The sequence below is a fragment of the Calidris pugnax genome, unplaced genomic scaffold (assembly GCF_001431845.1).
Source record: "Calidris pugnax isolate Ruff unplaced genomic scaffold, ASM143184v1 scaffold398, whole genome shotgun sequence".
Classification (NCBI taxonomy): domain Eukaryota; kingdom Metazoa; phylum Chordata; class Aves; order Charadriiformes; family Scolopacidae; genus Calidris; species Calidris pugnax.
Window position 1 is genome coordinate 910,350 of NW_015091280.1, and position 23,206 is coordinate 933,555.

At 41.8% G+C, this 23,206-nt stretch overlaps 1 protein-coding gene across 9 annotated transcripts in view; it reads left to right on the forward strand.

The window, feature by feature from the left end:
• Window positions 1-23,206, forward strand: part of DOCK10 (dedicator of cytokinesis 10) — a 130,533-nt gene that overhangs the window by 23,908 nt on the left and 83,419 nt on the right. For 8 of the 9 annotated variants that reach the window (XM_014960680.1, XM_014960677.1, XM_014960682.1 and 5 more), the window contains exons 2-3: window positions 8,612-8,731; window positions 16,890-16,979. In XM_014960680.1, coding sequence (XP_014816166.1) covers window positions 8,612-8,731; window positions 16,890-16,979 — 210 coding nt within the window. The remainder of the gene's footprint in view (window positions 1-8,611; window positions 8,732-16,889; window positions 16,980-23,206) is intronic. The other variant, XM_014960679.1, reaches the window with a different exon arrangement.

The window sequence follows — 23,206 nt, forward strand, 5'->3', positions numbered from 1 at the left end:
TATTTATTGTTTACTGGAAACTCCTCTTTTTTTTTTTTTTTTTTTTTTTTTTTTTTTTTTTTTTTTTTTTTTTTTTTTTTTTTTTTTTTTTTTTTTTTTTTAGTAAGACTGATTATTATCTGATTAGTTTTAATTGATTGTAGCTTTTTGATTGAGCTCAGTGTGGTTGACCAGAGTTTGCTCTCATTTACGTTGTGTGTGTGTAAGTGACTTGATAGCTAGATAATTGATTGGGAGGGTCGTTGATGTCAAGGAAACGATTATAATTTTATCATTGTGAGAGCTGAGTTTATAACGGTCATGTATAGATGATGCTACTTTTTAAAGATAAAGCCTCTGTGGAAATACTTACAATTATTTACTCAGATATGTAGCATAAAAAATATCTAACTCATGAAGAGATAAGTAACCATAGTGTAGGTAGAAGAAGGGAGATATTCACTGAGTAAAATGAAGCGGAACAGCATATTGCCCTACGGGACAGTGACTTTCTTACTAAGTACTCTCTAGAAGTCAAATGGTATTTTTGAAAAGTTTATTTAGAGCTAACCAAACATTTTTGTCAGTTGTTTTTGCTTCAGGGGCTCCTGAAGTGGTTGAGCCCATTTCAAAAAAGCTGTTTGCTCAGTCTACAGGTCTAAGGCTTCATACATCTAAATTGTAGTGTTTAAGTGGAAATGGTCAATGCAGTTTGCTTATGTGCTGTGTGGCAATTTCATCAGACTTGCAATAGTGATCAAAGTCTTTAGCATCAGAGCATGACCTAATGAACAGACATCAGAGTTTTCCCTTCAGTCCTTAAAAGAAGTCTCCCGTGTACTCTGAAAACAAGGTCTACTAAAAAGAAATCTGTATTTTCAAAGTAAATAAAAATGTTTTTAAAGACAATTCTGTTCTCTGCACAGTGTTATATAAAATATGCCCCAGATCTAGCAGCAAGTTTGTGCTAGATGAGCCTGGTGGAGGAGCTGGGAACACCTGCCATATCCTCCCTTCCATCCTTCCCCTGAACCTGTACTCAGATGAGTGTGGGTAGATCGCTCCATCTCCCTTGTTCATCCAGGTTGCACAAATGAGGGAGACTGGTTTGCTCTGATCTTGTTGATACAACCAGTTCTATTATTGCTGTATAAATGCTGTAGGTGCCAGAACTGGGTTTCTACCTTTGCTATGAGGGTCATCTGAGCGCCACTTAAGGGCAAAAATTGGGAGCATGTTTGTTTTTAATGTAGATTTTCCTTAGACTACAATGACTCTCTGTGTATATGTGAAGTTATTTATATATGTGTGTGTGTTTGTATACACAGACAGAATCAGAAGTGCTGTTTACATAAACTTTTGTACTGGAAGCTTAAAAGCTTTGGTCAAATCTACTAGGTGCAGGTTGCAGGATGGTTTTGTTGACATTCCCGTTGGTGACAATGAGTCTGCTTGCCTGGGACTGTGCTGGAAAAAGCGAACATGAAGCAAAAGGTGTTTACAGAATAGCTGAAGCAGAATCAGATCAGCGTGCCCTTGGCAGTGCCTGGGGCAGGACAATTCACTTCTCCTTTCTTGGGGTGAAGTAATTGTTAATGAGGCAAGTGGGCAGGCAAAGCACTCCAGCTCTGGCCCCACAGCTCCCATCCCTTCTTCCCAACCCCCTTCCAGCACATCCTACCTGTCTGTTCAGGTATGAACATGAACATCATCTATGAAGATGATCGAATCGCATCTTTGGCTTTTGCTTGCTTTCTTTATGAATAGATTCAGCATGGTAGCTTTAAAGAAAACCTTTTGTTGCTATAACTGTGCTTTTTTTGTGTTTTTTTTTTCCAGCTAAGGTCAGGTAAGGGGAGTGAAGTGGCTCAGTGTTGCCAGGTTAGAGGTCTGTATAAATTAAACTTTAAAAAAACACCTGAAAATACTTTACAAGACTTTCTTGTTCTTCCCCTGAAGTGACTCATGGGCAAATATTTAGTCTAGGCTTCAGAAGTACTCACTATTTAGAAGCTGTCCTTTTTGACATTTTGAAAAGCCAAAACATGAAATTTAATGTAACAACTTCGGAGTTTCTATAGAGGTCTTGTTGTCAGTGGAGTGATAATGCCGATTTTAGTAATTTTCTGATTAAATGCAATGTGTTTATCTCCTTTCTAAAAAGGGTTTCTATCTACTGCATAAACATAGAGGACAAGTAGGTGGTTTTCTTGCTACCTTGAATTTTGCAGGCTATGTTGGTGGTTTTATCTAATGTCTAAAATGGCAAGTGCTAGTCATTGAAGGTGCACGTGTGTACTTGACCATGCATGTACCTTCCACGTTCAGAAAGCACTCAGGGAGGCTACAATGCCGGGTGTGTAATCATGGTTGAGAAACAGAACTCAGGAAGCACTTACGACTAAGTCGAGCGTAGCATGAAGCGTCCCCTCTCTCCCCCCAGCACGGGTGCTTTGCTGAACCAACAGCCCTGTGTGGCTTTGCACGTTTTAACCATGAGTGAGAGAGTTTTACGAGGCCTGGTGCTTTCAAAATTCATAACGAAAGCAACGATGAATTCTGACTTGAGAAATAAAAGGTAATAGAAAGAGTGGGTTACTCCCAGTTGCCTGAGAACAGGTCTCTGTGGTTTGGGTAGTTGTAACCCTGGTCCCTCGTCAGTTGGCTTGCTGCAGAGGTTCCGTGTCTGTGTGCCACTGAAGCCGCTGGTGGCTGCAGCTGGCCCATCACTGAAAATGAAAATGATCTGTTAGCTCGTCCAGATAAGGCGTTGCCATTTTTCAAATATTTAGCACACTGAATTCTCTTATGGTAACCTTTAAAGCTGGAAAATATGCAAAGTAGATCCGTATAGATTCTGATCCACAAAACAATGGTAATTTCCAATGTAAACTATTAGGATTCATCCCATCCAAGCTGTATTTGTACAGCATAAGTCTCATTTATTCAAGCAAATCCCTTATTTGTGTCAATTAGAATTTTCTTTCAATAAAAGAGGCTTTAATGAAAGAAAATGACTTTTCACTTTCTTTATTCCCAGCAGGATCTTCCTCAGGATCCCCTGCTTTTGCGCTATTTAGGCTGATAGGTACTACAGCATTTTGGAAATCAATTTCTGAAACACTAGGAATTTGGGGGCTTGAATCTTTTTTGTAATTCTTTGCAGTTTTCTCTGTACCAGAATCTTGTGGGAACTGGCAATCCCCTTAATGAAATTTATTGGCATGTTGGCTTCGCCGCCGACACGGAGGAGTGTATGGGCTGGGCTGTGCAGGCCTGAAAGACGGCCTGGATTCTTTCCAAGTGCAGTTCTCCACAGTTTGCTGAAAGACATGACAAATTAAACATTTTGGACCTGACAAGTACATGTGTTTTAGGGTGGAAGGGAGGGGGGTGTCAGAGAAAATTTTCTTTGTACCACTAATTTTAATAAATTTGTTGACTGTGTATATAAACACTTAGCCAAATGTAGCCTTGGTAAGGTGGCCAGGGAGTTTGTTGACTGTAAATACATGCATACCAGGCCAAGCAATCCTAAAACAGCAAGATCTAAAATAAAAGGAGAGACCATCTACCTGCTGGTTCTGGCTTTGCTTCCCTGTCCTTCCCCCAAATACCTTTTGCAGACCCCGAATTTCCTCCCCTGTGCTTGAAACGCAAAAATGATTTTCCTTAAAGAAAATCCATCACACAGTGCGGGGTGTGCTGGGAGAGGTGAGAGGGCAGGCCTGTGGGCTGAGGGCATTTTGAGTTGATGAGACCTGTCACTGGGCTGCGTGCAGGTGTTGGGGACACCGTAATCCCTGCGTGGCCACCCTGTCTCTGCTCACGGGGTACAATCAGTGGGGTGGGACTCGCCGCCCAGAGCAGTTTGGGTCATCTGGCTGCTCACCCATCATCTCAGCTGCTGGGGGAAAATGGTGTGCCCAGTGCAGGTACCTTTCCCATGGAAATCACCCACAGCATCAAAATGCTGTGGTGAATAGAGACGTGCTTTGGTCCTACAAACAAGCAAAAGTTTTGGTGACTCCATAAAAAGCAAATGGTTTTCTAGCCTCAGCTTCAGCTCCATGACTGGCATGCCTCGGAGCTGCTCGGTGCTCTGTTTCACTGGCATGTCTGAAGGCAGGGTTAAATTCAGCCTTTATGCTACACCGCCTCCAAAAATTGTGGAGTCCCAACTGGTGTCCCAACTGGTTTTGGACTTCAGTTTGGACAGGCTTGGCCAAGAAATATTTAAATTGTCCCACCCTGGTGGAATAACATTAACTACCTATAGTAACTATATTAAAAAAAAAAAATAAAGTCATCTCTTATGCCAGAGACAGTATTTAACTGGGGAAAGGAAAGGAAGAACAAGAAGTGTGAGAAGAACTTCACATTGATGTCATCCCAGAATGTAATTTAATTTGCTGTTGTTTTAGTAGAATTGGGCTTGGTTAATAGTATCACTGAAAAGTCAATAAAAAATGAAGGAAGGTGATGCTGCTGTTTGATTAAGTGGCCTTTTCTCTTGTAAGTCTGCCCATTTCAGTATTTCAAATGTATACTAGAATGAATTGTAATTTTAGACAAGCCATAGCTTGGATGAAATCTAAAATTGGAGTCCTGCTTAATCTTGGCCAATCTAGCCATCACAATACTTTTTGACTTTTTATGCACATGCAGTGGATCCTCCTGTCATGAAGACATTTTAGTCCAGGTAACTGAAGTCCATCAGCTTAAATTCTTTCTCTGTATCTCTTTCTTTAATTTTCTTCCTCCTAGCATGGGAGAGAGAAGAAATTAATTTAAACATCTATATTAAATTCAGTAGATTTTAGATGCTTAGGGTTATGTCTGGGAATAATATGCCATTAAAGTATTAGAAAATCATAGCATTTGGTCTAGTTTATTTTTAGAATAGGGAAGTGCTTGGGATGACTATCCAGAGACTCTTGGTCTCAGTTACATCATTTCCTCCTTTAATGAGTATTCACAGAAATACAGCTTCAGGAGGATGATATGCAAGTCATTTTATCCTATACTTATGAAGAGGAGATGGGTGCTAGCATCAATGCGCAATGCCTGTGCAGCTGGAGGCCAGCCAGGTACCCTATCGGTTTCTGTAAAATCATTTATGTGGATATTTTTGGTCATTATCCCAGATGATGGCCATCAAGCTGTATGTCACTGGTGGAATGTGGGCTGTTTCACCCATGTGAAATTAGGTAGTAATTATCCCTCTGTTGGCTCCAGTGCTCATTAAAGATCTCTTCGCTATTCAAAGAGAGTTTGGAAAAGTTGGCTCAAGAGCATGCAGAATTACACTCCACAACACTGTCAGGGTGTGAGATAAATGGTACTGTTGTGATTGTCTTAGCAGGTGAGGGGTTAGAGAGTGCCTTTTTACTAGGTGTATTCACAACCATTTCAGTACAACTAAATGTAATTCATTACTCACTTGAGATAGAGAATATAAAAAGCATTATAAAAATCCAAGCCAGCATAATTCGATCTTGGCACAGATTGCTAGGTTGGTCTGTTTCCAAAAAGAACAGACAAGTTAAATTGAGAAGAGGCAGCACTATGGTTATTAAATTAGCTTTAAATCAGCCCTACTCATTTACAAATCTCTGCTAGTGCTCGCAGGGAGAAATTCGCTAATCCCAACATCGCTGCTTCTGTCTGCCTGTGTCGGGAAAACTGAGCAGTCATTCCATGCCTTCTGGAGATAAACTGCTAGCTAAACCAGCTGCCACTTCCCATCACAAATGCAGTACTAAGCATTGCAGTGCTAATCTTTGCCAAATCCAAACTACTGGCTCTGTGAAGGATGGAGTCGGTGTCCACATTGCATAGTTTTAAGGTTTGTAAGAACATGCAGAGTTGATAAAGAGAGGCATCGTGTTTGTTACACTGTCATGCTTGATGTTGGCAGGGACTGGACTGGATTATCTCTGCAGTCGGTGTATTAAGGAGGATGGGCTATTAGTTGCATCTCTGATTTATGGGAGTTGGGGTAATATACAGTATTTCATTTTATACAGGATTTTGCTGTAGTGCCATAGAAGGAAGAATGGCATTTGTCATTGCATCAGTGGAAAAACATCACCATAAATACTGAAGTGCTTCACTGAAAAGTTTTGCAGTAATTTTTTTATAACGTCACATCTACTTGCATTTAGTTATATTTCAGATGTGCAAACTTGCTGGTAAGACTTCTCTGTTAACGTGTGTTAAAATTTTTCCATCAGATCATGCACTTTGCAGCACCAGGAGCAAGAGAATTAGTGTTGTGGGACCAGGGGTGTTCATACCCTGGCCATGTTTCTCTGTTCTTCTGAGTTTTCCCGAGTTGCATTCCTGTCTCGTGTAAAGGACCTTGCAGCTGTCAAGAAATTTTCCCCTGGAGTGTTTCTCCCTGCAGCTCTCAGGAGTGGCTTTCTGAGTGCTGCTGGTTTCTGAAGAGAACAGAGAGGCCAGGGTGACATAGCTTACCCTGCCTCTGGCTGCAGCTGAACATTTTTGTGATGGTAATTTTGAAGGGGGTGTAGCTCTGCTCAGCCCAGCCTCACAGGGATTTCCAGGGGGAAGAAGGAATAGCTTTTTGTTCTCCAGCCCTAGCAAAAAGGGTAGTTTCCATTGGCATAGAGAACCTGCAAATGCCACACGTTTTTATGGGATTCCCCTGTATTTCAAGAGAGGTCCCAAGATTTGTGGGATTCCCCAGCTCTCTCTTAGTCTATGACTTCAATATCAAGGTGGCTATTTATGTCATTTGCTTACTTTATGGTTTTTTAAGAGAGCTAATGGGTTCTTGAAAGCTAATATTCATGGACCTTTCCAAGAAGCATCTGACCTAGATTAATATTGTGTTGACATATCCCTGATTTTGAAGAATGCACATTTATGGTGTCAGTGGTTGTCTGACTTACTAAAAGTTGAGATTGTAGCAAAACCATTAGCCTGATGCTAAAATGAGTCAATGTCACAAACTTTCTGCAGAAAATATACACATTTTAGTGAAACTGCTACATGGGAAAAATGCCTGCATGAAACACTTGTACCTCATAAATGTCAGCGCATGTATTTTTTTCACTTTTACTTTTGAGTTTTCTTGTAAGTGGTTGCTATAAGGTTTCCTACCAAAGGTAATAGTTGCGTTACTACAAGTTTACTTTTTGCTGAACTTGGACTGGGTGAACTTTGTTCAGACCTTGGCATCGTTCCCAAAAGGAGTGGTACAGCAGAGCTGGTACGCTCAGTGTGCACTGGTGTTTTCTCTTCATGTTTTAACTCTTTGAAGCTTATGTCTATTCTATAAGGGAATATTTAATAAATAGAAACAATGGTAGATTTAATGCAGGAGAGTCTGAAACTCATGGGTAAAGGATACTGCTGTGACTCAGCATAACTTGAAAGGAACCGAGAGCGAGCTGAGCATGCCGAGATGGTTGGATGATCCTCTTATGTTCCTGTGGGGAACTGCTGTTGGTAAACAGCAGGCTGAACCCTCACTCCAGTACAGCTGCTACTCAATCTGAGCACTTCTTGAGCAGGACAGATATTAAAGTGTCAACTGGTACTGGCCAGGGATAGGTACCAGATTGGGACAGTCTAAGATAATGTGACTGGGTTAATATGAAGTCTCATGTGTCCTTCTAGGGTGTCTTTTCTTACCTGAACATCACACACTGCTATGCAGTTCTGTCACAGAATCTAAATTAAACTTTAAATCTGTTTCTTCCCATTTGGGCCTTCTGTGTTTTACAGTGGCCTTCCTCTAGAGAAGTTTCTTTTTTCTGTTAAAGAAAAGGTTTACTTCTAAGAGAAATTTTACTTCTAATTCAGTCTCCCTTTCATAACTCTAAGGCAAGACAGACAACGGCCCATGTCCATGTCCAGATTCATCTAGGAAGGAATCTAACACAGCATCTTTGTGTCAGAATCCCTTTTTATTTCAGTCATCCAGTCAGATCTTTTTGTGGTTTCCTGGGAGTTGATAATTAAAGATACAGCATAATTAGGTATGTCAAGTATTTCTTCTCTTGCACAGCAACATTCATGAACCAGTTTCCTTGGGAAAGAGCTTTCAAAAAGTTATATTTATTACTGTTATGTGTTGTCCCTGACAAGAGAAACCATGGGGATGGGCACCAGATGGTAATAATTCAAGGTTAAGCTCCTGGAATAAACTAAGTAAAACAATGTGGTGGCACTCAAAAGCTTCCAGCAGTTCAAGTGGTGGGACTGTGTAAAGATAGTGAAGATTAGTAGGTTACTTACGCTTAGTAGGTTACTAATTGTGTTCATCTGTCTATTTGCCTACGTGTATTAACAGAGAAAGAAAGATAGTGTTCCTGAGGGTGACAGGTAAGTTATTGTGGTGGGTTTGGTCCCTGTAGTGAGCTGACGGATTGCTCATGAGTTGTCAGATGGAGAGTGACTGTTACAACTGGCCCAACTTCCTCACTTCCACTGTTCCCGCATGAGCTCAGCTGCAACAAGCTGTGAAGAATGGGGAGGGCAGAAGAACTTGTTCACAGTTTGGTGTAAAAAAGGAAAAATGTAGCACATCTCAGTTCATGAAGGGCGGTGAAGGCAAATCTGAGTGTAGAGAGATTACCTGATCATTTCTTCTTTTCTACAGCAGGAAAAACCGAAACTCTTGGAGCCTTTGGATTATGAAGCTGTTATCACAGAGATTGAAAAAAATATCGGGGATAACCAGTTTAAGGATCTGATATTATTCCCCGACGATGACTTTTCAGTAAGTATAAGGCAAATATGTATTATTCTTTCTCTTAGGTTTGTTTCTTCATTTATTTATTTCATCTTCATTTCTGGAGGGAGAGACAGAAGTTGCCCAAGGTCTCTCTAAGATTTTCTTAATTTATGCATAATGTCTTACTGCCCTCCCACCAAATTCACTATTTATTTTTTTCTGACATTTGTATATGGGTGAATTTACGGTTGAGGATTAGGTAGAGCTTGAAGCCCTGGTGTTCCCAAATACACTTCAGGAACTCAGAAAACATGTTATTCCATAACATAGACTTGTCTGCGCAGCACAGTGGTATTTTGGCCAGTGCTGGAATCTCTCCTTTTTATTATAATCTAGTTTAATCAACTTCCATAGCTTACATCCAGTCATTCTTATCCTATCCTGTCTAATGTATTTGGCCACTAGAATCAGGCAGCCCATGATTCCCAGCCTTCTGCTCAAAGTCAGATTTTTTAGAGGGTGGCTGTAACTTATTTCCAAGTTGTGCTGTTGCTGATATTAGATTGCCAGAGAAAGAAAAATCCAAATAGACTTGATTTTTGTTTGGTTTTGGGGTTGTCTTCATTTCTTCTTCAGCGGGGTTTAAGATCTGACATCCTGAGTGATGGAGGGTGCAGAATCCCCAGTGCTGAGGTGGGCTCCCGTGGCGGGATGCTGATGGGCAGTGGATACCGGACCCCACAGCCGGGGAGCTGCCTGACTTCATGCCGGGTTCCCCGTTGCTTGGCCTGGCAAGCTGCAAAGAAATGGAGAACTTGTAAGTCCAGGGCAGCCCTCACCATGGCAGTGGTGGGGCAGCTCGGGAGGGCAGGGGCTGATTGCCTGGCCTGCTGCCAGGTAAGAAGCTGGCAGATTGCCTGCATCGTATAGCAACTTCTTCAAAATCGGCCGATCTCTGTAAAAGATTTAGATTTTGATGAATAGGCATTCTCTAATGGAAATACATTTCAATTTGTGACCAATTGTAACGGCTGTGTGAGCGCCCTTCCCATCAGTTTATGGCGCTGCTACTGTCCTGTGGGGCCGGCTTAATCTAATCGACTGCTTTGTTTCACTAAATGGCTCTATTTCCTTGGTGGCATTAACTGAGTTAATGTGCTCATGGGATTGAGAGAAAACTAAACAGAATAGATTTCCTCATCACTGTTAATTCCTTTATCCATTTTGCACATTTGTGAAGTTATGAAATTGAAATTTAGCATTATAAAGCCGACTAGACATACCGTGTGCTGTCACAAGGCCCTTGAGCCCCTTGATTTAGAGTAACTGAGCTCAAGTCAGTGGAGCAAACCCTCCCAGCGAAAGAAGAATCATGTCCTACAGCTCAAGACCCCTGCCTGTCACACAGTATTTTCATATCCTTATTTTCATTTCATTTTGAGCAGCCGCTCCTGGCTTTTAGTAGCTATTTCTGTTTTGTTTCCTCTGTGTTATGCTTTGCAACTATTCTGCATAACCTATATAAATAAAAAGAAGAAGAGGAGAAGATTAAGACAGATGAGAGAGGTGCTTGCATAGTAGAGGTGGTCTGTACTCGGGGAAGAGCAGAGGCCATGGTAGGTGGGGTCCATATCTTTGGAATAAACCTGTATCTTTTCTTTGTTACCTTCTTTTGAAGCCAGCTGCAGTAACAGGAGCCTGTGCCACCAGACAGGACTGCAGAGCTTTCACAGCAGACAGGTTTCTCAGCTGCAGAGTGCTGATTCCTACCCCTGCTCTTTCCTGCTGAAATATCACCTGTGCACAAAGTCTGTGTCGGCCATTTGAGTAGGGAGAGATCCACGTCTGACTGAATTAGGAGGTGCTCAGGCTGGCTCTGAGTGTTATTTAATGTGATAATGCCCCAGGAAATGGCAGACTTTACTGTTTAACTCCTAATGGCTACAATTGCTTCAGACTTTGTGGCTCTGTGTTGATGCAGGCCTGGTTTGGGCCTGTACGTTCGCACGTCCTATGGGCAAAAGTATCTTCAGAGTGAAACCCCACCAAAAGAATTAGCTGAGGTAGCTAAGCTGAGCATAAGAGAAAATACTGCTTTTAATAATGATTTTCTGTTTCTGGATCTGTAGTATTCACCACATGCATCAGATATGGATCGATTATCATCATAGCTGCTCTACTGTCTGATCTTGTTTCATCTCAGAATTGCAGTTATTCTCATAAGACTTCTGTTGGTCATTTCCAACATTTTAGAAGTCTGTGGAACACTGAAGAATCCTTGGTATCAATCTGAACCTGACGGGCTGTATTCTGCCATTTCCTTGCATTTCAACAGAAGGATACAAGATGTACACATTACGAAGATGCATTCTCTGGTTTTATTCCAGCCAGGGAAAGGATGCTTCACTTTTTTGTACCTGTGCTTAATAATCCTTTTTTTAAAAAAAATAATCACAGATTCACATCAGTTCCACTTCTTGTTTTCCTAGCAATGCCTTGCTTGCTCACTCTCCTCCTGCCTGCCCAAAGTCCAGTTTCCATTTGAGAGCATGTCAGCTCAGCTTCATTTTTCACCTGCTCCTGGACCCTGTGGACAAATTACCCTTCTGTTGCTGTGCTGTGAAATAACGGCCAGTGGAAATTTCTGCAGCAATACAGCAACTGTGTGGAGGAAGGATCTGCAGGGCTTCACAGGAGCTCCCTGTCACATGAGTACAAGCTTGCACTCCACTTCTTGGTGGTAGTAAGAGGGAGTTGATGGGCTTGTTGCGCTCATAAAAATGCATGCTTGGTGGTGATGCTGTCAGGATTGTGTCCTCACCACTGGGTTACCATGCTCCAGACCTGGCCATACTCTCCCTTGACAAATGGAACCGCTGCTGCCTGGCATTCCTGTTTCTAACTTTTCTCCTGTGTGCTGACTGGAGAGAAGGCCATGAAAGAAGTGTGACAGCTTCCTTCAGAGTGGTCTCCCTCCCACTTTTAGCCTTTCGCATCTTAGTCTTGCATGGATTTGTTGTCATACATTTGTACTTCTGCTCCTAAGCCCCTTCATGTATCCAAGCAAAATGCTTGTTGTATTCTTTCAGAAGTATTTTTGTTGTCCTTTCTTCATGTCACAATTCTTAGGAAATTCACAGAACCCCCAGCATTCTCTTTTCAAATCTCCAGGATATCCAGTTTTGTGTGGAATCATTGGTACCCTCTCTTAATGGCAACAGGCTCAGCACCTTTGCTTGTGTGGAGGTTTAGTAACTAAATATATGTTAATAATATGTTGATAAATATAGGCTCATTGTCATAAAAAGGTAGCTGAAAGTATTTAATAGGTACTTCAATTGATATGGTATGGTACATGTATGGTACATGCTAAACTCTCTGGGTTGTGAAAATTTCTTCCTCCTCTTCTCCTCATATACTATTTTTTAAATCTCTGTTTGAAAAGTGGAACTCAGATTTTCTAAAACTAATTGTATAAATATGGCTGAATGTCTCATTTGAACCTACAATAGAAATAATATTTCATTGCCTAAATTAAGACAGGTTTAAGGTGGCAAAACGTACCTGTGTAATGCAAAACCTATTGAAATTCAGTTTGACACGTGCTCCTGGCTCTCCTGGGCTTTTGAAAGGTGCCCTCCAGGAATCACAGAGGCCTTAGAAGAGGGGCTGAGTTGTGCAGTGCTGATACTCACCATCATGGCAGGTATGACTGTTTCCAGACTTCTTTTTTTCAGCTGGGAACAAGGAAGAGCCAAAATCTCCCTGGTTTTCAGATTATGGAAGCTCTCCTATCTAGATGTTGTGCAGGGACAAAAGTTATTTGTCTGGATACAGAAGTTCACAACAGAACCACATGCATCTGGGATGCAGAGAGGGCAAGAGTAGGCAACAGTGCTGCCTCTTCACATGGAACACAGCACGTGTGCCATAGGGGCAGCTCTAAGCACAGGAATTGGAACCTCCTTGGAAATAACCCTGTAAACCTGACTCTTATTTCTAAGATCAGAAGAGTTAACAGTGGTGAGATCATGGGTTATTTTCAATAGCACATGACTTCTCTCCCACTTTCCCATGTGATAGGCAGTGTCTGCTCATCCTTAGAGGAGCAGAAATTGTGTCCATTGTTCTCATGACTGATGGGATGTGGGTATCCTTGACGTCTGAGTTCATGTTGACTGGGAGGAGCAGGAAAGCGAGAGATATCTAGACGCAGAGGGATGCACTCTAGTTATTGAGATGGAGCTAATGCAGCCAGCAAAGCAAACACGGCATGGGCAAAGTGTAGCCTCTTACACTGAACATGATTCAGTGAGCGATGGGGCAAAATCCGTCCTTTAGATGTGCTCTGTGCTTGCTTCCCTTTCACTTTGCCCCCGTGCATGTACCACCCCGGTGGGGTCTGTGCTGGGACAGCAGACGGCAGCCTGTCGGCAGCGTTTGCACAGTGGTATTTGTACAGCCAAATTGCATCTTATCCTGCTTTTTCATTTGATGGACTATCTCATTACAGCTTTTGGTAATGTTAAGTAAATGAAAACAGGGCTGACCAGCTTTTCTTTAGAGAGATTGCAGCTAAGCATTAGCATACAGGAACATTTCTGCCCGTGTGCGGTTAGCTCTCTTAGAAGGGCTGCCTTTTCAGGAAGTAAATGTAATCATTTTTGATGCATCCGTCTGAAGATTTAACCACTGGTAACATACTTTCAGACTAAAAGCTGTTAGAATAGATTCAGAGCAAAAATGTTTGAAATAGCTAATGGAGTTTGAACTCCATTTTCAAATACTAAACTCGCCGTGTCAGTGAGAAGCAGACAGTGTCTGAAAACATTATTCTTAATCAATCGTTGATAAGGAGCAATATGAACTTGTGGCTTTCACTGTAGAAAGTGGATGTAGCAAGAGAGAGGGCTTAATTAAATTGAACCTTACAACTAATCAAACACCTGGGGCCAACAGTTTATGCAGATGAGACAGCATGGGTAAATGCCAGAAATCATTGTTGGATGTAGGATATTTATATAAAATAGATTTAAAAAATAATTCAGAATAATTATGGAATTTAATATGTTAGGCGGATACCTGCATTATTTGATTATCACGGTTCACATGCACAAATCAGAAGATAACTTGCCTCTGATTTGAACAGACAATTGCTATGATTGCCGAAACATTAGAAAATTAGGCTGCATTCAAAGAACATTTATAAATGCTGAATTCTGTAAATAAAAGCCTTTATTTTTTTGATGGCCCTTTCAGAAGCATGCAGTCTGTTGAAATTTTTTTTTTTTCTGAAATAAATAGGTTTTGGTGAATGCATGCTATGCCTGATCAGTCTTTAGAAGCATTTAACTTTTGAAATAATCAACTATGAACAGGAAGTGTTTTTGTGGCAAGGCGTTTGCAGCTAAGTGGTTGAACATAACTAATTCTCAGAAGGGAAGTGCTTTGTAGTTTTTAAAACAAGTTTAAATATAACAATACACAAGATTTTCCATGTCCCATTTCTATGTAAATAAGCCTGTAATATTCTTTGGCAAAGTCTGCAAACGCAGTGAGCCCAGTGTTACCTGATTTCTCTCTTGTGCATGGCTGCGTTTCTTTCCTTAAGGTGCGGTCTTGTTGAGAAGGAGTAGGGGAGCACACCACACACGAAACAGTGGGCTTGAGTTACATATTGTCTTCAGCTACAGTCTTTTTAACAAGATGTGTAATGGAAGGGAGACGCAATGACCCCATTAAGGCAAATATTAGCTGTTTCAGTGCGTTGACAAACAACATCAGTTGACCAGCGCTGTATTAGATAAAAAATTTGACTCACTGTATGTCTAAAAAAAATACTGGAAACAATCTTCTGCGTAATACGTGGGGGAGATAATTTTTGTTGTGGGCAAGCAGAAGAGGTTGTTGGTCTCTCTAAGGCTTAGTCACCATCCCGGGGTACAGAGTGCATCGCACGTCTCTTCTCTTGTGGCCTCACACTCTGCCTTAGTGTGGAAGCAGCAGCTGATCCTCAGCAGCGGTGATATCATGGGAGGACGGTGTGCATGCTTTGTGGCTGCTGCTGCTGGCCCCAGCCCTGGGAAGAACCCCGTATGATGGACCTCAGGGGCACCTGTGGATTTTCAGTTGTGCTCAGGGATTGCATCTTCTCGGGACTGTTTAAAAAAAGGGTCTTAAAATGTCACATATGTGTGAAGTAGAAGCAATGAAGCATGTTCCAGAGACTGTGGGTACTGCTGGGAAGTCCCTAAGCAACCAAGGATTCATTTTCACTATTACTAAAAGTGTCCTGAAAATTCCTACTTTTCAATCTACTGTCTCTTTTACTCATAGACTAAATGACTATGTAGATCTCCACTGTATGCTGGCTTTGTTAATATAGCTGTGTAGAGCCCAGAAACCTGCATTTATGAACCTGCAGAGTTTTTTTTTCACCTTATGGTGTCTGCGAGGCACCATCATTATTTGTGGGAGCCAGAGTGTTTTAATCACATTGTATCCTGAGCTGTCCAGATGAAGCACAAAAAGGTTGGGGGAATCCCATGATGTGTGCGTCTGCCTGAGGGATACATGCCTTTCTTTCATAATTACTTATATGGAAAGTGATGAGGCAGGAATCAGTGTGGTCTGTGTAACCTGTAAGGTGAAATGCAGTCAATAATATCCAGTCAATTGTCGCACAGAGTCTGGGTGCTTCAATTTGAAACGAAAAACCGCCACTTTTTAGTCTGAGACTGGGAATAGGGAGGAGGTCCTCCAGGGGCACACAGATACTGTAGGCTGATTCATGGTATTAGTAAGTAGTGGTTCTTCACCCTAAACCAGTCGTATGCCATAGGCCTTCCTCTGCAAATCATCTGCCTTTCTGTAATGGAAGAGAAAATGAGCTTGGGACATGCGATTCATCTTGGTTTCAGTCCTGTGTTGTCTTGAGTGGAGTCACACCATTGCAAGTCAGAGCCTGATTCAATCTGCTGGGGTTTGGTTTTGTTTGTTTTCCCTTCTTATGGCAGAGAAAATGCATGAGCCAGATCTGTGGATTAATTCAAAATACCCCAAAGCTTCCTCTCTCGTGACTTTTGCGAAGTGGCTCCCTTGCCTGACCTCACTACGGAGGCCCTGGGTCACACAGAGGACCACAGCTGGTAGCTGTGGCCTCTTGTTGGCCTGGTGGGAACTAAAGGAAGCTTGACTCCATGTGGACACTTTCTGGAGATCCGCTTCTCTGTGTTGTATCACAGAATCACATGGGGTTGGAAAGGACCTATGGAGATCATCTAGTCCAACCCCCCTGACAGAGCAGGTCCACGTAGGGCAGGTTGCACAGAACTTGTCCAGGCGGGTTTTGAACGTCTCCAGAGAAAGAGACTCCACCACCTCCCTGGGCAGCCTATTCCGGTGCTCTGCCACCCTCAAAGTAAAGAAGTTCCTCCTCATGTTTGGGTGGACCTTCTTATATTCAAGTTTGGGCTCATTTCCTCTTGTCCTATCCAGCTTCCTTCTGTGGGGCCTGACGAGCCAGCTCAGTTAGGAGCGGCTTTCAAAAAAATGGTATAATTTGTGCAGGATCTGTAATTTGTGCTGAGTCTGAAAGGAGGTTGCAAGAAGTGTCAAGCATCCCATGAAAATCCTGCTCTGCTCTCTGCGCCCATGGGTGGAAATGCCCCACCAAGAAGCTGTTGCCTGGTTCCACTTGCTTTCCAGCTGTCAAACTGTCCCGTGGCAGTCCTCTGCAGCTTATTGGGAGGACTCTCTGCTCCTCTCTTCTCCTTCCAAAAGACCCAAAGCTTTTAGTTCTGGTTCCATGTTCCTTGCTGAAAACACATGAGGTGCAGAAGGGAAGTGGAGGAAGCAAGTAACTCTGTTGGATTTGGCGTACGTTTCAGGGAGAGGATGTAAGGAAGACTTGATGACTCTTTTTTATCAGAAACCTCAGAGGCTGAAGCAAGTTTGTTTGGAACAACTTTGTTCCCAGAAATCTCTTCGAGCGCTGCTCTTGCTTGTAATTAATGCTCTAGCTGATAGTATTGAATAGTGTGTGTGGGCAGGAGCTGGGTTGTACTTGTTGGTGTGCATGTGTATTGGCCACATTACAAACTGAAAAATGCAAGCCATACTAACGAGGTTCTTAACCTCTTCCTGAGACAAAACTGCTGTTCGGTTACTCTGACTAATTTGCTTTTCTTTTGTTTCTTGTCAGACAGAAACAATTTCACTGGAAATCAGGACGCTCTATCCTTCTGTACCTGAAGATGCAGAACAAAAAGCAGAAAATTTATTTGTTAAAGAGGTAAATATCTAGTGTGTGTATCCCTGAGTTTTAAATAAAACCAAGGGTTTGGGGGAGGCTTGCTATAATTATAATTGAACATCTTTTTTTCTTTTAATATTGTTTAGGTGATTTGAATCAGGTTTGAATTTTGGAGGCAAGGAGGAGGGGGAGGGTTAACAGCGTGTCTGCAGGTGCCTATTCTGAGATGTTTGTATCAAGAAAAATTGCAAATGCACTGAATCAGCCTCTCATTCTACTGTTTTCTGGCTGCATTCCCTGTCACTACTAGTACACTGATATTTATGTTGGTATTTTTATATGAGTGCTAAACATTGGTGATCTGAATGTGGTTTGCACTTCTAAAATATTGTTCATTTCAAAAAAGATAACTATTTGACACTGATTTAGACTATTATTGCAAGGTATGTATCTTATTTGGAGGTGTACGTTATAGCTGTCTGGGGACTAGTTGCAGTGTGAAGGATGTACAGGGGTTTATATTTATTGTCATTATTTAGAGTCTGTGCTATCTTCACAGTAGAAGGTCAAGCAAAGTTCTTCCACGGCAGTTAGAGCCCCACCAGCGGTGATTAATTGTTCTACCTTGAAAAAAAACCTGTAGTTGCATTGTTTCTATGCCTGATCTCTGACTGTAGGAGAAGATTGCTCTTCCTGCTACCTCAGGGATATTTCAGCTTGTCACTGGTTTTATCACTTTGAAGGACATTGGAGATGCTGGCTGCACTGTTCAAAGGAATTTGCTTTAGATGGCTCCCTGAACATTCTCCATTTTTCACTAGAGATGTAAAGTGTAGCTCGTTATTTGCATTAACAAAACAGATTTATGAAATGAAATTTTCAGCCAGCTTCTATAAGGGATTTAATTCCAAGCACTTATAATTAGCCCATAATGTGTGCATTCTCTGCCTTTTTTTCACAGATTGGGTGTTTCACACCTGGCTTCCTGATTTGAACGAGTATGGGATATTTCATATGCACTATAACTGCAAGATAATTTGTGGAGGAAAAGTCAGTTCCAGACAAACATAGGGATTAGAAAACATAAAATCCAAATTAGGCAGAAATATAGCTGTTGGACTGTATGCAACATGACATTTTACAGGCTGGCGCTGTTTCTCTCCAGCAAGTCTAGAAAGAGCAATAACAATTTACTGCCACCTCAAATTACCTGAACTTTGCCAACTTTCTTAATCTGACAGTAGGGTTAAAAGATAACATAGCTTGTGGAATTGTCTACCTTCCCAGAAGCCTCACTGCCCTTTCAGCACTTTGGGGATATGCTTTTTATTTTAAGGTTCCACAAGTTGCAAGGCCAGCACTGTGCTCATGACTTTACAGACAAAGTGGTGGGTCTAAAAATGGAACATAGTACACAGTGTCTGGGAATCATTACGGCTGAGTACTCCAAGGGGATGTTAATGACAACCTGGTAAAATACATATTGAGCACATCTATTAGCTTTCTCTGCAATGTCAGTGTGCCAAGGGGAGGGGGAGAGAGGAGCAAAGCAGTGGAAAAAAACCAGTACTATAGAACTAGCCTGTGCATGGAATACTAGCAGGATAAGACCCTCTTCTAAAGTAGTAATGCATATGTTCCACTTTGCCACAAAGCCAAAAGCTATTCATAAAATAAATTAAGCTCCAGGAAGAGGATGGTTTCTAGTCCAAAATTAAGTGAAACTGAGCATGGGGTGCTGTGAAGATATGTGAGTGTAATCCACTGCAGCAGTTGCACAAACCTGTAGTGATCCAGCAGCTGTCTGTTGTGTCCAAGGATGGTGTTCAGCACTTCTGGATAGATGTGCAAGTGTGAAATTTGTGACCTTCATTTCTTTTTTAGAGCTGTGAAAAAGCCAATGCTTTGCTAAGTGAAGAATTCTTCCCTCTCTTCAAATATACTATGATATCATGAACAGTGAAGACATCCATCTTTACATACTTGACTATCTGTTGGTCAATTGGACTTGTCACACCCTGGGATCAAATGTCTATTTCCTGATCAGGCTTTTGGGGAAGCTGTACAAGGGCAACGTACAGCTTCACCTTGCTGAAGCCATTTTGGTGTTCCCCATGAGCGGTAACAGCTATCTCTGACCATTCGTGTGTATTACACTATCTCGGTAGTTTAGCAAGTTGTGACATGAAGACACAGAGCAAGGCAGTTAACTACAAATGAAGGGTCTGCTGTTGAAGGCGAAACTAATTTTTTTCATATGGCACAGTGTGAGGACGTGGTACTGAAGCTATGTCAAGAGCTCAGATCCATCATCTCCTGTCTCATCCTCCTGGACATTTCGTGGTGTTGGGTTGGTCTTGTCTATAAAGCACTGCTAGGTCATTTAAAGGCTTGTTCGGAGTCTGTTGTAATGCCTTAAAACTCTGGTTGTTCCTGGGTATTTTTTGTCCTACTGGTGACAGTAGGAAAGCTTTAGTTACACCTCTTTCATTGCTAGAGTCTTTACAGGATCAGGGTTTTTTTTTTTAACCCAGCCCTTACCAAAATCCATGTATATGACAGCTTGGGGATTTGATCAGATTCCCTTTGCTCAAGTGATCGTAAACAGTACTGAGAGGCACGCCAGGATGACTTGATTGCCTGGGCAATATCAGCTTATGGATGCAAAAAGCTGAGAAGCCAGACAAGGAAAGAGGGGGCTGATGTTGCTGAGGAAAGCTTTCAGTATGGATAGCATTTGATGCTGTCTGCCAGTAGTGGAAGGTTTGTGCCTCTAGTTTGTCTAAATCAGTTCTCTTAATACTGCTTTTAGATTCCTTAGTAATCAAAAACTTTCACTGTTGGTGATGTTCAGATGTTACGGTGATGGGTGAGGCAGAAGGACTTACTTTAAATAAGGGGTCTAACCTGCTCCTTCTGCTGAAACTGTAAAATAAAAATTTAAAAAAATAAAATTAAGTTGACTTGAATAGCTAGTCCTTTGATAACTAAATATTTTCTGTAGGATGCAAAGAAGCATAAATATTTTAAATTTTATGATAGATTTATATCTGAGTCCCTCTATTAATTTATACCTAATTTTTAGGTATATTCTAAAGGTAAATATTTTGTGAATCGATCATTCCTATACCTCTAGTTGTCTTAGGATATTTTCCATGTGGATTTTTCCATCTTAACTTTTCTGAAGCAGGGGGAGCTTCAGTAACTAAATTAGGTTGTAAGAAAAGAGAAGTTTCCAGAAGCTTCTAAAGATGTAATGAAATTGCCTTCAGTGTTTATTTTTACTTAGTATTTCTGTCTTCCTTGAAGTCCTTTTGCACTTTACCATGCAGTTTCCTCCTAAATTGTGAATTGTCTCACTCCTCACTGAGTCTGCTGCATGTGTGTGTCCCACTCAGCATTGTCCTTATGGTCCATAGTTTTGGCAAACAGAAACATTCATTCCACAAGAAACAAAGTAAAATTCTTCCTTTTCGGCAGTGAAAACATTCCTGCCAATCAAATGGCAAACCTTGGGATTTTTCCTATGTTTTGTTTGGAAATATAAGGGGAATAGTGCATTTTGCAATTCGAAGTTATATATAGTTTGAGGAACTTAAGCTATCTGATTGTGATGTATTTAGTCCCATATTGGTTTGCGTCGTCAGGAGAAAGCCTGGGAGGAGAAGCCGGTTATTAATGGCACGTGTGACCAGATGGTGTCCTGCCTGTGACGTCTGCCAGTGCACGGAGCACGGCAGCCTGGGGCAAACCCCGAGCAGGGCGTGCTGATGGCACTCGGCACACCCAGCAGTGCTTTAGCCTGTTCAGGGACTCTACATTGGACCTCAAATTGTGGTGTTTAAACTTACGGAGGTGACTCTTGAAGAAGGCAGTGAAGAAATGAGCTTGCTCATTGAAGAGAGCTGTTGAGACTGAGCTTTCCTGCACCCCAGTGCTGGCTCCGTTTCGTTTGGGGATGTAATTGTAGTCCTCACGCTTAATCCTCAGAGCAGTAAGGACCATGCTGGCTGAAAAGCTCTACATCAAAATGAAATAATGGTGTAAGAATATTGACATGTTATTTGATGGCTGAAGTGGTTAATTTTGTCTTCTGTAGTACAGTATTCCTGTGGACGCCTTTCCTGCGCAGATTTTTCCTGTGTTGGAGTTGTCACTTACAATAAGTTTTTAGAGCCCCCAACATTCATCTGGGGGATTTTTTTATTTGAGATTTTGCAGGTTTTGTCTACAGGATCTGTAAATAATTATTAAACATGAGTTGTATTAATTATAATGTTAAAAGAACCACAGCCTTCTGTGTAGCTACTGAAAATAGTTGTGTTTCCACAGAGTTGATTTCTGAGGCTTTTTTATTTACAGGCCAATCCGCATTGCTCTTACAGATTTCAAATTAAAATGGGAGTTCCTGTTGATGAATGTCACAAAGGAATTTTTATTATTGCTCTTCCCAGTGTAGATTTCCCCAACTTCAAAATCTAAGTGTTGTCAGTAAAGAACTGTAGTGTCAGGACAGGGACGTGTGTTTAATATTAAAGGACAGCGGGCCTTTTGATGGCACAAGAGGTAAATACTTTTAAAAAAATGTTTGATACTTTAAAAGAATAGTGTAGTTTAATGCTTTGCTGTGTTACAATGCTGTGTCACCGGGCTTGTGAGCTGTGTTAATTTGGAAAGACTTTCAAGAGCAAAGGAAGGTCTGGGTTGCCAGCAGCCAGCCGTGTCGCGGGCGTAAGGGAGCAGGGAAGGCCTGGGGTGGAGGGATGAATTTTAAGCCAGGGTGATCGCGCCGCCTTCCACCTTCCCAAATCCCTGCACGCTGCCTGTGGTTGTCACAGTCGAGGTCACGGGAAGGAGAAGTGGTCAGGAAGGCTTTATGAGCAGTGACACGCATGTCCCCGGTCACAGGGCAGAGCACAGAGCCATCTCTGCAGCTTCCCCTTTAGCACTGTGGCCGCATCCAGCTCTGCAAGGTCTTTGCTTTCTGTTTCCAAGCTCTTGCACAGGCTTTGTGCTTCCCTGTTCAACATCTCCTGCTTTTCTGCCTCAGAGCAGTGCTCTGCTTTTCAAGAGTGAGGTCGTGGGATTGCTCTGTGCGTGCAGTTTCTCTGCAAGAAGCCCAGTGTTCCACGAGTGAGCTTTATCATAAGTGCATCTGTATTTCTGGAGACCACATGCCTGGTGCTATCTTAGAGAGAATGTAAGCAGGGAAGTTGCTTTCAAATGTTTCAAGGTGTTCAATTCATTTGTTTCTCTCACTTCCCATTCACTCTCTCTTCCCCCCCCCAAAAGGTCCATTTGCATTGCAGGGTAAATCTTTTTTTAGTGCCTCTTTCACTGTGGTAGCCATCAAGCTGTCATTGCCAGAACCAGAGCTAAGAAGTTACAGGTGGAAAAAGCTTGCAGGATTGTATCTCTCTCTAAGGAAAAATTAGGCCAGCTGGACAAAAAGAAAAAAAAAAAAAAAAAGAAAGAAATGACCTGAATTTGATAGGGCCCTTGGGAATGGGCTGTGCAGCCTGCCTGGTCAACAATGCAGTAGGAAAGTTCATGCAAACGTCTGCCAACCCTCCCCCGTCCCAAAGCTTCCATTTCTCCATCTATATTTTTCCTCCCCCACAGTCCACTCGAGCCCAACAGCCCCTGCGCTGGTGCCTCTGCTCTTTGCCAGGAACAGCAGGATCCAGCTCTGGCTCCTTGATGAAATCTCTGCCTCTAGAAAGGTTTTTCTTGCTCCTCAAATCAGGTTCACGGGTATTTTCCTCCTTGCTAAAATTCAGTTTGTAATAATAATTTCCAATTAAAAAAAAATAAAATCATTAAAAGTCATTAGAGTCAGCAGAAGCATTTGATTTTTAGTTGGGATGTTCTGAGGAGAAAAGGCTGTAACTTTTTTTTAAAAAAAACCTTAGATCTAATTTCCAATGGATAGCTGCAACAAGCGAGTTCAAGAACAGCATTAACTGTTGCACTGAATTGGCTCGCCTTTTGTGAATTTGCTGAATGATACTTGAATGTGCTGCTTGTCTCCTTTGATTTTTATTTTGATTAGCTTTTTCTTGGAGTAGCACAATAAACCTTTATAGTTATAAGCTAAAATACTGTGGCCCGTTCTATATGTTATTCACAACTGGTTTTTTGAACACATCAGCCTATAATGCTTGCAATAAAAGCCTGCGTTGAGAATTCTCTGTGGGCTTTAATTGCATCTGTTAAGTAGAATACTTAGTAATGAAAGTACCACAGGGAAAAACTGGTCCTTTCTG